The sequence below is a fragment of the Humulus lupulus genome, chromosome 3, assembly GCF_963169125.1.
Source record: "Humulus lupulus chromosome 3, drHumLupu1.1, whole genome shotgun sequence".
Taxonomy (NCBI): domain Eukaryota; kingdom Viridiplantae; phylum Streptophyta; class Magnoliopsida; order Rosales; family Cannabaceae; genus Humulus; species Humulus lupulus.
The window spans coordinates 6,594,812-6,613,086 of NC_084795.1; the positions used below are offsets into that span (position 1 = coordinate 6,594,812).

The 18,275-nt window shown below is 30.8% G+C and overlaps 2 protein-coding genes across 3 annotated transcripts; both read left to right on the forward strand.

Annotated features, from left to right (window-relative positions):
- The first annotated feature begins 748 nt into the window (after window positions 1-748).
- LOC133821946 (caffeoylshikimate esterase) lies at window positions 749-3,837 on the forward strand. Of its 2 annotated transcripts, XM_062254130.1 has the most exons (8): window positions 751-1,137; window positions 1,269-1,298; window positions 1,707-1,836; window positions 1,968-2,114; window positions 2,222-2,352; window positions 2,725-2,862; window positions 3,255-3,353; window positions 3,439-3,837. In XM_062254130.1, the coding sequence occupies exons 1-8, from the start codon at window positions 823-825 to the stop codon at window positions 3,661-3,663; spliced, it is 1,215 nt and encodes a 404-aa protein (XP_062110114.1). In that variant the 5' UTR covers window positions 751-822; the 3' UTR covers window positions 3,664-3,837. The 2 variants fall into 2 exon arrangements, with proteins under 2 accessions (XP_062110115.1, XP_062110114.1); XM_062254131.1 differs by lacking the exon at window positions 2,222-2,352 and having other exon boundaries at window positions 749-1,137; window positions 2,732-2,862.
- A 1,038-nt stretch (window positions 3,838-4,875) lies between these two features.
- On the forward strand, window positions 4,876-9,415 carry LOC133821947 (uncharacterized). Its single transcript, XM_062254132.1, has 6 exons — window positions 4,876-5,158; window positions 5,541-5,673; window positions 5,766-5,869; window positions 7,443-7,614; window positions 7,716-7,856; window positions 8,793-9,415. Exons 1-6 carry the CDS (start codon window positions 5,109-5,111, stop codon window positions 9,186-9,188), a joined length of 996 nt encoding a protein of 331 aa, XP_062110116.1. The 5' UTR covers window positions 4,876-5,108; the 3' UTR covers window positions 9,189-9,415.
- The last annotated feature ends 8,860 nt before the right edge of the window (window positions 9,416-18,275 follow it).

Below are 18,275 nucleotides of genomic sequence, written 5' to 3' on the forward strand. Positions count from 1 at the left end.
TACAAAAATGTGATTTTATAAAGGAATAAAGCCCAACTCCGTGATTATCACAACAACGAAGAATGAGAAAGAGAAAGTTAAAAAAACTCGTACAAATAAACATGTATTTATACTATTATTATTATTATTATTATTTTTTAATTCATGTGGGACTTTATAAAGTCCCCAATAAATACTCTTATTATAAAAACCAAGTACACCCAATATAGAAATTATCCAAATCACTCCATTTTTACTTAAGGAAACATTGATCATAATCAAAGAACAACAAAATTTATTTAGCCACATAAACTCAAGATAATAAATAAATTCCCAAGTTAAGGGACACGTGTCCCAATAATATTTTGTAAAAGATAACGAGACAGTGTTGGAAACACACATCTTGGGACCAAGCATGATATTAGTTTTATTTACTTTGTTTGTTTTTGAACATTCGATAATGAGATTCCAAATAGAAAATACTGAGTTAAGCTCAAGGACACCACACTATAATTATCTAGTTATGTTACATCAGGTAGTGGACGGCGCCGTTTACAAAATAGTTACGAAGGTGTGAAAATTATCTACCATTGGACGGCACCGTTAAATATATTTTTTCTTGTTATTGAAATTTTTAAATAAATTAAAATAAAATAAAGTGAGCACGTGACGTGGTACATGTGCATGAAGTAAACGTGTAATTTTAAATTATTAAGTGCTCTTCTTTTAGTATAGTTTTTAAACAAAAGTAAAACGTTGACTCGTTTAAGAGAGCTGTGGTTGGTCTGATCTGATTTCCGTTTTTGAACTTTACGCCTAACAAAGTTGTATAAAGTTATAGTTATGGAGGTGGCTCGGCCTCTCAGATTCACATCTATGACAACAATGGAGCATTTTCTCTCCTCTCCCACCTCCCAAACTCCAAACCATCAACTACCCTTTTTTTCTCGGCCGATTTTGAGTCCGAAAATCACTTTTTCAGCTCCCAGGAGAATAAAGCTCCTGACAGTCACTGCGAAGAAAAAACCGGCCATCGAAGGCGTAAGCCAGGGGCTTAATCTGATCGCTTCTCAGAATCTTGACCAAGCTCCTGCTCGCAGAAGGGTTCGATTGGCTTTCACTGAGGTTCAACAACAGCTTGATCATTGTTTGTTCAAGGTTGGTTTTGGGCTTTAGTTGCCATAGTTTTTTAGCCTCGAATTTACAAGTGTTTGATTCGTTTCGGTGATTATTTTTACTGATGTTTTGATTTTTGTTGGACTCTTGGACCGGTATTGATTGGTGGGTAGTTGGCTCCTTCCGGGATCAGAACTAAAGAGGTAAGCATCAGTATTGTTTGTTTGACAATTTGTGTATTTTGGCATGTTCTCTGTTTGTTTCTTGGGAAAAATATCAATATGTCAATAGAATGAAAATGAACTAGTTTTATGTTTATTTTATAAGTCTTGTCTTTTTAAGGGATAGCTTGAGAAAATACCCACCTTTCATTTTGCTTATAAAAAGCCAAAGCTATTAATTCAGCCATAGGAAATGAAAACAAACAAAAATAAAACCCTTGGAATGAGCCTTAGACTTAACATTTGGTTTGCACTTTTGTTCTTTTATAACCTTGTTATCTTAGTTTTAGTGGCAACCATATCAAATCTTGGGTTTAGCAGGTTGAATTTTAAAAAAAGAAAATACACTTATGCCTTAAATGTATTTATTTATCTTCTCCGGGATTGTAGTGGTATGAGAGGAATTCAAGGGGACTGGAAATCTTTTGTAAGAAATGGATACCAGAACAAGGTGTTCCAGTCAAAGGTGCTTTGTTCTTTTGCCATGGCTATGGTGATACTTGCACTTTCTTCTTTGAAGGTTTGTCATTACTTCTTTTATGTAATCATTAGTGACCTTCATTATATTTTCTTTCTTTCTTTAGCATTATTTATTTGTTCGATCTATTTTTGCAGTCCATAGATGATGAATGACAAGTTTTTTGTATTCAGGTATTGCCAGGCATATTGCTGCAGCTGGGTATGCCGTTTATGCTTTGGATCATCCAGGCTTTGGTCTTTCTGAAGGGCTGCACGGTTACATTCATAGCTTCGACGAATTAGCCGACAATGTCACTGAAATCTACAGAAAGATTAAACGTGAGTCATTCATTCATGTGTTGCCTATCAATATTTAATGAAACAAATCTTTATAAATTCATTTCTCAAAAAACAAAGCTCTTGTTGATTATCTTCCAAATTGGTAGAAAGACCTGAATTGAAAGGTTTACCCCAATTTATATTGGGACAGTCCATGGGGGGTGCTGTTACTCTCAAAGTTCATCTAAAGGTGCCATATGAATGGGATGGAGTGATACTTGTGGCCCCTATGTGTAAAGTAAGCTATCATTGTTCCTTATAATTTTTCTTTTTTTAGATTTCATGAGCTTTTAATGGTCACCTTCATCTTTCCTAATTTACATTACTTTTTTTTTATCAACTATATACTGTCACTAATTATTTGGTTTTCAGCAAACCGAATTGAAAGTATGTTTTCAAGGTCAATTGATTTATGTTGTCATAAGATACATCAAATATTTAAATCCAAACTTGGCCACTTTATTATATGCATGGTATTAATTTTCAGCTTGTTTATCACATCTTATTGATGACAGCTCACCATCACTTTGGCACATTCTAGCTGCTCGAACTTTATAAATATCTACCATTAGTGCTCACAGTTAAATTTCTGACCTTGGGTTGCTGTAAGATTGCAGAAGACATGAAACCTCCACCACCAGTTTTGAAGATATTAACACTTATGTCAAGAGTATTGCCAAAGGCAAAGCTTATTCCACAGAAAGATCTAGCTGAGCTTGCCTTCCGAGAAGAGAGGAAAAGGGAAATGGTTTGTCCTTCCATTACTGTCACAAATTTCATTACTTGATTCTATGTGAATTTGTAATCATGCCGAGTCCTGTCATATTTGGGTACCATTTCATGTCGCATTTCACATTCTTTGACTTAATTGTAGTTATTGACTGGGTAGACTAAAAGATGTCATATCGGTTGGCATTAAACGTTGGTATTTGGCATCATTTGTATAATGAACAAGAACACTCCTGGTTAAACTTTCCTTTTCTCTTAAGATTCTAGATTTCAGCAGGAAGACCCGAAATCAAAACATATAAAGGGCCCTAGAACCGGCATTCGGATGAAACATCAATATTTTAAAACTATCTGAATTGTTTCATGCTTTTTTTTGAGTCTTCTAACTTATATCGTTTGTCTCCTATTTAGGCCGTCTACAACGTGATATGTTACAGTGACCAAACAAGACTAAGAACAGCAGTGGAACTACTTGATGCTACTAGCGAAATTGAAAGGCGTCTGGAGGAGGTGAGTTTTCATTTGTTATGTCCTCAAGATACTTCATAATGCAGGGCGGTGCTTCCCCGTCTGAGTACTACATTTCGTGTCGCAGGTCTCATCTCCATTGCTAATTCTTCATGGAGCTAAAGATAGAGTGACAGATCCTCAAGTGAGCCAATTTTTGTACGAGAAGGCCTCTAGCAAAGACAAAACTCTTAAACTATACGAAGAAGGTTATCACTGCATTCTTGAAGGAGAACCTGATGAGAGAATTTTGACTGTCCTTAATGATATTATCACTTGGCTGGATTTTCGGAGTTCTTATAAACAGAACTAATTAAACCTCCTTGACCATTCATGTTTTACTGCTCTTCTTCTTTCTATTTCTCCCAAGTTGTTATGCAAGTTTGAAAACCCTTGACATTCTGTTTCTTTAACTATCTTCTTCTATGTCCATGTATCAACCTTCCCCTCTTTAATAAAAAGAAAATCACATCAAATCTTACAAGTATATGCAGGACTCAGTTCAGTGAACCTATATATATATATATATTAATATCAAAACTCACTTCTTCATACATTAGGTGAGTCCAATATAAATCATAATCCAGGAAGTAACTTTACAAATTTTGGGTGCATGATTTGATGTGTTAAATTAGAACAAAATTGTAATCTGCTTGAGATGGATTCAAAATCAAACTTATATTTATATAATATAATGAGTAATGATACGTGCACTCAAAATATGCACCAAAACATTACAGTGACGTATTTTTTAAAACAGTAAGTCTCAGTATTAATAAATGCGATTGACTATACTAAACTACTACATCACTGTGTGTAATATTTGAGTGTAAATTTTAAGTGCACGTATCATTAAGTTAACTTGAAAAAATTACTCAATTAGAGTTAATAGCCTACATTTGGTTTCTGATACAGGCACTCACAATCTTTCTAAAATTGATAAACTCATGTATAATTTGATAAACCAAGTCCTTAAAGTGATAAAAACTCAAAACTAGTCTACTTTTCAAAAAGGCCCTTAATTTATAGGAAATCAGAGCATATTACACCTGGCTATAGGTTTAGTGAATAGATAATTTGTGTAATATAAATTCATTGCGTTATTTGTGTATTTATTTTGAAAATGTTGTATATATTTCAAATTGTGGCATTTAAAATCGTCTATGTTAAAATTTTTAGAACTTGGGTGGTGTTATTCTTTATTTTTTGTTTTTAAATTTGTATTTTCTAAAATGAGAATAGAAAATAATTTTGTTCGTTTTTAGAAACAAAATGTGTTTGAATATTGTTTTTAAAATAATTTTTTATTTTTCATAAAATATAAAATTAAAAAAAATTAATACTCATTCTTTCTCATTTTATTTTTTAATTCCCCACTTTCTGTCTCTTTCTCTACTCTCTTTCATTATTTATGACAGACTTTCATAATATTCTCTCATTTTGAATATAATTATTAATCTTCCAATTTAATTTAAAAATTATTTTTGAAAAAGATTAGCCAAATAATTATTTTTTGTTGTTGAAATGCTTTTAATTGTTATTTTTTTAAACACAACTTGTAATAGGACTTGACTCTTTACCCCAACGACGTTCTGTTTTGATGAGTAAAGTAAAGCAATGGTATTGTTCGACACACAGCTCGGGTGTTCAGAACCTTCAATGGCAATGGTAGATCAGAGATTCAGAATAGAATAGTGATAGTGATAACAGTGCCTTAACTCAAATCTCTCTCTTTCTCTCTCACTCACTTGGGCTTCAATGTCTATCCTAAACCAGCTCTTCAATAGAGGTGTATTTGGTGCAAAATGGTTAGTTTTACATTTCAGCTCTCTCCCACTTTTACCAGTTTTCTCTTCTTTTTCTTTTTCTTTTGTGAATTAATTCATTGATGCCAATTTGATATCACTGTCTTAAATTTTGGGGTTTGTTCTTATAATTGGATTGATCAAACTTTGCAATAACCTTTTATATCTTGTGAAATTGTGGTGTTCGATTGGCATCATAAGAAGAGAATTACTTTGTTCTGGGAGATGCCCAGTTCTTATTACTACAGTTCTGGACATGGGTTTCTTTCGATTGAAGATTTAGTGCAATATTTGGTTAAGTTTTTGTGCAATTTATCAATGTCTTTAGAAAGTTTCTTGCTTTAGATTGTCTTGAAAATTTGAATTGAATGGCCTAATTTTGAAGCAAAACAAGTTTGAATTTGGCTATCGCACGCATCAAATTGCTGCAAAACAAGAGAGATTCACAGACCAAAAATATGCGCAAGGAGATAGCTCAATTTTTGCAGGCTGGCCAAGAAGCTATAGCTCGAATTCGGGTATGCCTTGAGTACTTGTAAGCCTTTAATGGGTTTTGATCATCATTTTCTGAATGTGATAAGTTATCCTATGCAATTGGTGTTTTGGTCAGGTGGAGCATGTCATACGAGAACATAATATATGGGCTGCCTATGAGATTTTAGAGCTCTTCTGTGAATTTATTCTTGCACGTGTACCCATTATTGATAACCAGAGGTAAATCCATTTGTTATCAGAAATTTCTTTAACATGGAGAATTTACGATATGCTTAGCTTGTGTTGTAGCTCAAAATAATGAAGAACTGGAGCATTAGATAGACAAATTTCTAATTTGATATGTCTCCTAGCTGTGTAAACTTGATCACTCCAAAACCTTCATTGAAAAACCATAAAACATAATAATATAAAATTTGGTTGTCCTTGTGAAAGAACGACAATCAGGGAAACAATGACCACAATGATAATGACAAAGCTAGTGGAAGAAATAACTATACAAAAAATGGAGAAAAGAGCAATAGTAATGATAAGAGAAGATTCACTTGGTTCTATGATTTAATCTACTTCCATAAATACGGAGATTTAGAAATCAACTAACAAAGAGAAATAAGTGGACTACAAATTTCTCTAAAATTTACTTCCCACTTGTCCTTCGTTTGTCATTTTCTAAAAATGGCCCCTTACCAGCTGCTTAAACGCCAAAAGCTTTAGAGGAAATGAACCGACGAAGGATAAGCTGCAGAATGCGGTATTTGTAGATGGAGGAAATGAACCGATGAAGGACAAGTGGCATTCTTAGATTCTCTAGGGTTGCTCCCATTAGAAATAATTTGCATGATCTCTCTATGATATCACTTAAATTCAAGTGGACTTGAATGTAATTGAAGGGAAACCACCTAATCAACAATTTTCAAATTTAGTTTTGGCTGAATTTTAAACCACAGTCATTTATGTTAAGCATCTATTTTGGGCAGTGAGATGAGTCTTGCATGCCAATCTTGGACATTTGATATACAAGCTTACCACACATCTCAGATAATAGAAATGAGTAGTAATCCTTGTTACCTTTAAGGCCTGAAAACATGTTTGTATCACAGATGCAAGGTTTTGAACCAAGCTAGTTTATGAAAGTTCAATATGTAGTGCACGATTTCTTTTTTATTGAAGGTTTCTCTTATTTTTTATTATACAGTGAGATTTTATAAGTCTTGGTTGGTGGTGCCTATCTATTTCTGTATAACTTTATTATGTTGCTTTCTGTCTAGCATTTACTTTACCCCACCTTGATGAAATTTCAAGTTCTCCAAGTATTGTGTGCTACTATTATATCTTTTTTTACTGTGATTATTTACAAAGACACTGTAATAGAAAGTTTGTGATTAAGAAATTCGCCACATGATTTTAATGTACACAAGAGAAAAGGTCAAACACTTGATAAGAGTAGAATTTGAGATCTTATTTTTCTTAGCATTCTATCATATCATGTATCAAATTTGACAGGACAATATGCTCAGTGTAGTAGATATTATTGTGAAAGCTTTTCCAAATGAATTCTATATGTTCTAGTATGACCAATAATAGTAGGAAACTTCACTCTATATCCTGCTAATTATTTCTAGTATGACCAATAATAATAGGATTTTTAATCTGACGCTCTTCCTTTTTTTCCTCACACTTTGCATCGTCTTTTAATTGAACTTGGAGGCATTTGAATTCTTGTAATCCACTCGATGTCTAGTAAACTATTTGTATACCAACCGATGCGTTTTGACAATCATTAGTCACATAACAGGGAGTGTCCAATAGAGCTGCAAGAAGCTATATCAAGCATAATATTTGCTGCTCCTCGATGTTCAGATGTCCCAGATTTGTTGCATATCAAGAATTTGTTTAATACGAAGTATGGAAAGACATTTGTCTCATCTGTGTCTGAGCTTCGTCCTGATTCTGGTGTAAACCGTACTGTTAAGTGAATTTAATGCATTGCCACTTTATAATATATCTGTACAATGTTTGTACTTGTAAAATTGATGCATTTCCATTTCTTTTGATATTGCAACTACAGATAATTGAAAAGCTTTCAGTTAGTGCTCCATCTCCTGAGGTGAAGCTCAAAGTGTTGAAAGACATTGCACGAGAGTACAATCTGGAATGGGATTCTTCTAATGCTGAAGCCGAACTTGGTAAAAGACATGAAGATTTGCTGGTACCTTCACACATTATCTATATGTTTTTTCATTCTCACACAACACTCCAATAAATATATTAGTAACGATCAACTATTATTACACACATTTCATTAGTTGATTCTATTGCCTGCTCTTGCCTTGCCTGAGTTTTATCTGACACAGTTCTGGATGTGGTACGAGTTTAGTTTCCACTCTTCATATGCAGTTGATTATTTAGGTTCCATATTTGGGCATAGTCATGTATATCTTTTTCAGAATATGGTCTCTGGTGATTGTGTGCTGAAATATCCGTTGCTTATTGGATACTTTGTGTGCACACATTTTCATGATCCAATTAGTGGAGCCTCATTTACTCAAATTTTATTTGAATTACACCCATGATTTTTTTTATGCACTGAATGCCCTCCATAAATTTCACACTATTCATGTCTTGTAAGTATTTGCCCTTAAACATTATTTGGCCAAAAAAATTGTACTTATAAATGTTTAATGTGCCTTAGTTAAAAAGTTGTACTTATTAAAATCTTATGAAAGAATTTCAACTGATAATGAACCTTCCAAACAAAATTAAAGTTATCACATTAGTTAGAAACAGACTCAAACAATGCAAAAAACAGCATTTGATTTATTTTATGTTTATGTATTATATTGTTGATAGTTATTTTGTTTGGGAATATCTAAGAAAAATTATCAGTTTTCTTTTTTGAGGGAGAACCGCCCTGCACAGATGCATGTAAACATGAGTTGAAACTTCTTTATCAGTTTACTATTGTTATGATTTTACAGCTCAAAATGGGGTAATTGACCTGAATAACGATGAACTTCTTTCGAAATTCATTACCAACCTTGGGGCCATTTAAACTAGTACAGCAAATAGGAAGTTCTACCTGTTAACTTTATAATCACTTTATTATAGAATCATAATATTCAATCTGTGCCTTCAATGACTTCAGGGTGGATCAAAGCCAATAAGTGGTGGAGCTGGACAGTTGCAGCCTCCCACATATCAGGGCTTGTTTAACTCATCAAACTCCCATGGGGCAATTCCAACTTTGCCTAACCATATAATACAAGAATCTCAACAGCCTCGACTTCCAAATTCTCCGAGTAAGATGCCTTCATCTGGTACTAATGAATTTCAAGCTTCAATTAAATATGATAATGCAGCAGCAGCAGTTAGAGATGTCAAAATGGAGACAACAAGACTACAGACATCCTCCGATATCTTGGAAAGAGCTAGAGCTGCGCTTGCCTCTGCAGAACGGGCGACTGCTTCTGCCCGAGCAGCTGCAGAGCTGGTGAATGTTAAATTTGGATCATTGAAGTCAGAGGAAGGAAGATCATCATAGTTCATGATTTGAAGAACAGGTGGAAAGAATACTAAGCTCTGGGTATCCTGTGATTTCAGTGTGGCAAAACTCTCCTGGTGGGACTTAAGGTAACCTCACTTTCTGCTTGTTATTAGAGAAAGTGCAAATGATCAAGCTTTGTGAATACCGTCGATGTTTTGTATGTTGGTTATATATTATAACATTACATTTTATTTTATAATTTTCAAATAGCAAGATTTGATTTACTTATATATAAGAGGTGTGTCTGATGCATCCAGTTGCTGAAACAAAAATTTACATGTTAGGATAGAATAAAACAATTAATTAAGGAGATAAATTAGCCACAAAATTTTTTCTTCTTAGTCCCACGTCTTTAGCCATAGCCATGTCCTTTAACGATTTAAGTGCTTGACCTTGGTTGTGAATGTTGAAATTGGGATTGTCCTACAAAAGATTTGAGAATAAAAGTAAAAGGAATCTTGAAGAGTTGAAATTTGGGATTTTGGCTTCATCAAATGGGCCCTTTGATTCTTAATGAGTATGGTGATGTATTAATATTAATTAATATGCAAGAAATAGATTAATTATTTTGGTAGACCTCAAAACCAAGACTGAGTGTAATTTCTTTTAAGTAGATCGTGATTATAAGGTTGTTTTGCTTTGTTTAATTAACTTCAAGGATTATTTAGTTTGATTGAGTTTAACTTAAATGTTCAATTAAGGTAATTTGTATTAAATTGGATCATATTTCTCTTATCTATTTAACTTAAATAACATTCAATCTAATTCACTAAAAAAACAATCCTTTAATTAATAATATATATTGGTTGAGCTAACAATAATTTGAGTAGGATTTATTAATTATAAGATTAGTAGTAAATATCTATATAAACTTAATGACAAAAAAAATGATTGTGTAATTTGTGGGGTCTGTTGGATAAGTGTACGAGTAAAAGATATGGGGTTTAATCCTATTTGGGACAAACTATTTCATAATAATTAAAGTATAAGAATGACATAAATTTTAAATCAAAGCTATACATTAGTTAATTCATGATGATATAGTGCATACTTTAGTCGAGTCATAACCAGCATTTGATCGAAACAAGTGCCTAGAGTCCAGACAAAGGCCACAAAGTTTGCCATATATCAGATACCCATTAATAAATCTATATGTATCGCTCCAAACATATATCTAACAATATCAACAATGTTACTTAGCTGGAGGGCGGGCCCTAGGCATTGGCGGCCCAAAGAAAATTTTGGTATTTTTACAATATTTATATATAAAATGTTATTTTTGTAAAATAATGATGCCATTTTGTAAAGAAAAAAAATTGCATTTTTGAATATTGGGATTTTTTTATTTGGAGGCCCTAGACAGAGGCCTGCTGGCCTGAACTCCCATTAAATTATTATTTATTATGAACCTAGCTTATGTACTATTATTATATATAAGCTCTACCGGTGTGGCGCTCAGTGTTCTCGAACCGTAAACAGTTTTCGGTGTGATTTTTTTATGACTGTGTATATTGTAGCTATTTAGAGCATTCTGCAAATTTTCAAAAAATTCTGAATAATTTACAGTATCGAAAACTAAGTTCAAATATTTTTCTTTTTTGTAAATATTTATAATTGTTGTAAATTTAAAAAAAATTATATTACATTTAAGTTTTAATTTTTATAGAAAAAGAATTCTTAATTTATTGATTCAATCCAAACATGAGAAAATATAATTATTTGGATTTTAATTTTTTTCTCTCTTAAAATTTAAGGTCCAAACAATGCCCAAAAGAAGATTACATTGCTAGTGTGCCCTATGGATGGTAGGATAATTAATAATTGTGGATGCTTTAGTAAATGATGAGAATGAAAATGCATGCAATATATACTAGTGTTGTGGCTAGAGATAGGTTCAGTAAGATTGGATAGAGCTTCTCATTATTACAGGTGACAGAAGTGTAGCTTTATGCTATTTGGGACTCATTAAAGATAACCCTATCTCCTCTGAGCTGATTGCATGGTAGTAATTAACTTAGGGTAAGTTTGTTCTCCATATTATATTCTATTGTATTGCATATATTAGATTTTAGGGTCTTTTGGCAAAATTCTCTATTTTTTAAAAATAATTTTGCATTTTAGCTTAGTTTTAATAATTATTTGCAAAATTGCTTTTCATAATTTTGACAGCTAGTCGAAAATTTAGACAGGTGATCGAAAAATTAAAACAGCCGGTCAAAAAATTTAGACAACTGGTCGAATTTTAGACAGAGGCTAGTTTACAAAAAATTATCAAAAGTAGACTAGAGTGCAAAATCACTTAAAAAAACGAGGTTATTTTCACCAATTTATCTAGATTTTATTATATAACATATTTTTATATACATTATATCTGGTATTAATTTTTATTAACATGTTGTGTATTTATATACAAATACAAGTATAATATAATAAGACATCAAACATTCTATGGGAAGTTTTCTAATTAAGGTGACTAATTAGATGCACTCATTTCCTTGCTAAACAAGTTTTAATAAAGAGTAAAACTTCATCCGAAAGTTTATCTCTCTCAATGACCTTTTTGACCCCTCTCTTAGTAGTTTTTGTTTAATAAAACAGGAGAAAAAATAAATTAGTATTTTTACAGACCAAAACAAAACAAAAAACAAAAAAAAAAGGTCGTAGTCCTTATTAACAATAATGAGGTGGCAGAACTCAATTGGTTCACAAAAGCTGAACCCTAAATAACCCAAATCAAACCCAACAAAAAAGTTTTGACAATATTAGTCAGAACAAACCAAAACATTCTTGTTTGCTTTGCCAGAGACACAATCCCCTATCGACCTTACAAGAAGTTGAGTTCCCCTAGATTTTTTTTTTTAATATTATTATTATTCAATTTCCATGTTAGCTAGAGAGACCCATATATATATATATATATATACAAATTTACTGCATGCCTCTCTAGCTAGCTGAATCTTCATATCTAATCTCACCTTTCTTTATTATGAAAGCAGTGTTTGTTTTTAATAATTAGACAGCTTTTTGCATTATAGTACTTATTATGGATTTATGTTTTGAGAAGCTTTTCTCTGGCAGGGAAGTGTACCTAAGAAAATATCTTTATTATTATATACAATTGAACAGTACCTAATTCTATAAAATTAAATTAAGATTTAGTAGTAAGTATCCAAACACAAATTTGAAAGTCTTTTTGCTACACTTAGCTGGGCTAATAAAATTATGTAAAATAAATAATTATATATATGCACACATGATATAGGTTTCCGTTTGTGACAATTTTTGAAAAAGTTATGAAATAACTTTGTTTGTTAAACAATCAGAAAATAGTTTATTAAATAATTTATGCAAAAACTAAAGTAGAAGCTAAAATTGGCAAAACTCAGATTTTAACTTTTTCTAAAATTAACTTTTTGAAAAAACTTTGCAATAAACTTATTTATTATATATTACTCAAAATAAAAAATATTTAAATTAAATTAATATTGTAATAAAATTAACAATATTTAATTCTTAAAATTTATTTTTACTCAAAAAATATTTTTATAATTTATATTTATTAGATATTTATTTTAGTAAGTTTAAATTAATTAAAGACATAAAAAGTGAGAGTTTTGAGATAACTTAAATTTAATATATTTGTGATTATATCATGAACAATATATAATACTATTATTATTATAATTTGAATCTTCGCTAAATAAAGTAGTTACAATATATATACACAACAATATATATTATATAATATAATATTTTTGTTTGATCACTTTATTAGTCTCATAAAAAACATATTTAATATATGTAAATTTGTTTTAATAAAATAAAATAAAAATGATATTCTGATACGAATTTTCTAATTCAAAGCACTTTAAAATAGGTAATTTGTCAAACCTAGATTGATACACACAATATTCATTGTTTTGTAACGCAATAGAACCCATATGTTATACAATGAATAAGACACGACAAAATCATTCAAATAGATAAAATATATGTCGACAATGACATATTATTATTTATATATATAGACAAGAAGGCAAAATATAAAAATTAATTGAAAAAAAAAATAAGAACATATTTTTTAAAATAGATGAATTCTATGTAGGTCCGTATTGTCCCTTACAAATAGTAGTGAAGCAAATAATGAAGACGGTAAAAAAATGGTCACCAATGTGCACCATTGCTCATTACAAATTTTATTTTATTTTAATGATAACAAATTTTGTAGTTGCTATAATGTGTTTTATGTAATAATAATACAAAGAACAATTTACAAGTGCAAAATTCCAAAAAAAAAAAAAATCATTTCTAATGAAAAAAAAATCTATTAGTAATTAATTATGTAGATATTGTAGCAGTAGAGAGATCATTTATATAATATTATATATACTTTGATATGATTTTTTTTATACTTAATCATAATTAGATGAAAAAAATATAATATAATATATAGATAGATGGATAATGTTGAGATGTATGGATCACAGATCTCAACGAAGGATATAAATATGAGAGAATAAGCATGGTGTCTCATGCAACCACAAATTAAACCCACGTCTGTGTGTTTCACAAAAGACACAGTAGAGTAGTCATGCATGCATGAAATTTCAGCAAAATTAACAGTTGTGAGAGAAAGAAAGAAAGAAAGAAAGAAAGGCACACACACTAGAGGCCGTACATATATTCACTGTGACAGAGGGAGTGTGTTGTGTGTGAGAGTGACAAAGATGTAACGTAGGTTTAGTAGCAGAGAAGTAATAAAGACAGATCTATTAGCTGTGTGTGTGTGTGTGTGTGTGTGTATACACACACAGAAAACCTGGTTTGGAATCATAGCATGCCATAAGAGGAGATGGTCTCTCTGAGCCCCTCCAACCGCGTGATCTAACCCTAACAAAGAACCCACATTGATTTTCGTTGAAATGAGCAGTCGTTTTCTGTCTTGAACTTCGTTTTTAACACGGACATATTTCCATTGGTCGATCGGTCTCTCTTAATTCAGAGATCTCTGCTACTGTAATCTATATCTATTCATTTCTAATATATATATATATATATATAGATACTCCATATACTCTCTTTTTTCATAATCATTTAAAACCTTATATATTTAGGGGCAGAAATTCATAATCATTTACAACATTATATAGGAGAATTATTCGGTCTTTTTAGTATTCTTGACCTGTGAATAATTTTCGATATGATTTTTTGTATGACCATGTATATTGTAGTTATTTAAAGCATCCTGAATTTTTTTAGAAAATTCTGAATACTTAGAAAACTAAGTTCAAATATGTTATTTTCCATGTGCATAAAAAAAAATTAGTCCCTCGTGCAACAATATGTTTAAATCTAGTTTTCGGTACTGTAAACTATTCGAAATTTTATAAAAATTTGCAGGATTTCTAAATCACTACAATATACACGGTCATAAAAAAAAATCGCGCTGAAAATTGTTCAAAGATCGAGAACAATGAGAGCCTCACTGATAGGGCTTAAAGTGAAGTCTCTATATAAGAATTGTCCAATATATATAGGGGATTATGCTGCAGGGGCTCCGATGGGGCTTTTTGTGTTACCAAAATATAGTAGTTTTATAGAGCATTATCCTACAAACTTTTAGAAAATTTTGAATAATTTACAGTTCCGAAAACTAATTTCAAACATGTTGTTTTCCACACGTTTAAAAAAATAAGTCATCAATGCAACAACTTATTTTAAACCTAGTTTTCAACACGGTAAATTATTCAAAATTTTATAAAAATTTGTAAAATGCTCTAAATAACTATAATATTCACGTTCATAACAAAAATCACATGGAAAAAATATCCCCACTGCCCCTATTGCAGATTTTCCCAATATTGTATAATAGAAAAACTGTCTTTATTGGACTTGTATATATAGACTAATTATTATGAGAGGTGGGTGTGTCTGATTTGTTTTCTTTTAAAATTAAATGTAGCTATAGCTATAGAGATATATAGTTGGTATGAATAGTCGTCGTATAGATCAGTTCAAGGTGGTTCATCACTAACATCACTATCTCCTCAACTTTCATGAACCCTTTTTCCATAATCCCCCAATAATTCAACTCTTATTATTTTATACTACGTACATACAAGAATTATAATATATATAACAAAAAGGATCATTTAGATTAATAGCAATCTAAGTCATCTTTTTTTTTATCCAGCTTTTTTCAGTGATTTGAAAATGTTTTTTTAATTGCAGCAATGTTATCTATATACCAGAAGTACTAATATACATCATTATTAGTTGTGGAACCAAAGGTACAACACACACCTACCTCTATAGCTAAACTGCATTGTTTTTAAGTATAGATTGTACCTTAATGTTGACCCTACTCTCACATGCATGTTTGAGTCGTCTCTAGCTATAGCTACATAGCTAGATCGTAATGCTTAATTTATCAGAGAAAATAAATATTAATAATTGGAAGGCAGCTTCTTTTTTTTATATATTTGTACTCAGTTTAGTGCTTTTTCAGCTTAGATAATTATTAGTCCTTTATGAGTTGATATAAGACCTAATTTTAAACAAAGATATAGCAAAGGAGAGACATTAAAAATTAAATCAGTCAACTCACACATGACATGTACAAATTACAAAAACAAGAAGAAAAAAAAAGAACAAATTCCCTTCTAATCGATCTGCCACTGTCGACTATGCCAACAATATATATATATAGATATACACATATAGATATATGCATGACTGCATTTTGATTGGACATAACGAGCTAAGCATAGAATTTATTTATGCACATACATATATTCTTATTAAAATGATTGTGAGTAGAAAAGAGAAAGAAGCAGTTTAATTTTTTTTTTCTTTAATTTTCATCTATATGGATAGTACTTTGCGCTCACAAAAACAGATCATAGAGATTAGCAAAATAAACAAAAAAAAGACAATATATTAGACACGCGCGGCGTCTCAACATTATATGTATGGAGTTACACAAGTGACAGAATTTTTTACTGCCAAAGCTGCTAAAAGGAATTGGAGGCGATCATTAAAATTTGAAAGCAAGAAAATCACTTCATTAATTGTAATTTTTAATACCGATCAGTTCCAATTAATTACAAACAAGACCATTTTGTAATTTGGTAAAAAAAATAATGAAAAATATTAGTTTGACCGACCTTTGCGTTTTATGTGAGTACGTAACTGATTATTGTATTTTGTTAAATGACAATTCGAATCGAATCTGTATTTTACAAAATAATCAAAATAATACGTATCTTATTACATTTGATTTTTGTCAAAATATTTTCAATTGTAAAAATAATTCTTAGATCGTTGAAAATGAGATAGGTTTATAGTACCAAAGAAGGTAGTCGAGAGGAGTTGAGAATAAAATATTATATTTGAAAATATTTTTACCAAAATCAAATTTATAGTACTATTTGATATTTTTGTAAAACAAAGAATTCAAATTATCATATTTATCAAAACAAATGAGTAGATCGCATATTTGAAAAAATGGTACTAAATTAATATTTTACCCTCAACTCAAAAATAGTTTGAATTTTTGAAGTTTCTAGGACTCTCCTAAATGTCAAACTGACTTTGTGAGAGGAAGAAAAAAAGTCAAAATTGTTGAGTTCAAAACAGATGATTATCTGATAATATAAAATAGGTATTAAAATAAGAAAGATACCAAAAAGTTATGTAAACCCTTTATATATAATAATATATGTATATATATAGAGAGAGATCTGTATATATAAATTTAGTACCCTAAGAGCAGCATATGCAGCTTTAAACATATTGATCACTCATGTGTTAGTGTTTGCATGTATGAATGGATTCAATATATAGCCGTCTACTTTTGCCTGCAGCTATTATATTGTCCTTGAACTCTCTCCCTCTCTCTGATTTTCTCTACCCTTATTGACACCTTGGATGCAACTTTTTTAGTGTCCTTCAGAACCCTTTATATATAAATATCTATATATCTATATATATATTCATATAATAAATTTCACAAACATCAATGTTTATAAATATATATATTATTTTTCTATACACATAAACATCTCTCTTTTCTCTCACTGGTGCTATGTATCTTTGCAGACAGTACAGCGGTTTTTATTTATTTAATTTCTCTTGGAATCACACAAGAGAGGCTTCAGTATTAAATATATATATATATATAAAAAAAACAATTATAGGATCTCCAACATTATTGGTACACGCCATGGCTAGGGCATCATGATAATAAAGGGCAGAGTTCATCAAGTTTTGTAGAATTGATTGAACTTATTATATAATAGAGTAGATTATTATGGCTCTATATATATCCTAGTAGAATATTATAAATCATATATTAATATAAACTAAAAATAGACAAGAGTGGATTCTTATCTACTATAGTAGGTATAGCTAGGTTTCAGATGTATAACCAAATCAGGTTAAGCACAAGCAGACTGAGATGGGTCCTTGGATTTGAGTAGACGATGTTTAATGAGAGCTCCATTACTAACCAAACTGATCTCTGATTTGAAAACCAAGTGGGGTGAGCATATCTTATTTACAGTCCAGCTTAACCTATCGATCTAGTACTGTTCCTCAGTTACAGCTATTAGAGCTAGGCTATATATATACATAACAAGGGCTGCAATTTCATTGGCCTTCTTATCAACAATCTGTCTCTTCCATAGACTGATCATCTATATAATACTATATATCTTCAATACATAATATATATATATATATATAACCCCAATTGTTTAATCTCTCTATTTTTTTGTTTTTGAAAAAATAAAAAAATAATGAGACTACTTTCTCCAGTCAATTCAACAAATGACTTTCACTTTTAAGCACCTGACGGCTTAATCTGCTCAATTCTAAGTCATGGACAACATTTGGCCACAAATCGGCTTGCTTTAATATCAAAGCCTCTCGGCCTAGTATTATAGCTGTGCACCAAACATATTAACTAGTAAGAATAGGGATTCTTCTTTTAGTTAGTTGTATATTTCTATAAATAATAAAATTATATATTTATATTTGTCTCACTTATTGATTAGGGTTTCTTTCTATTGACACTTGAACGAT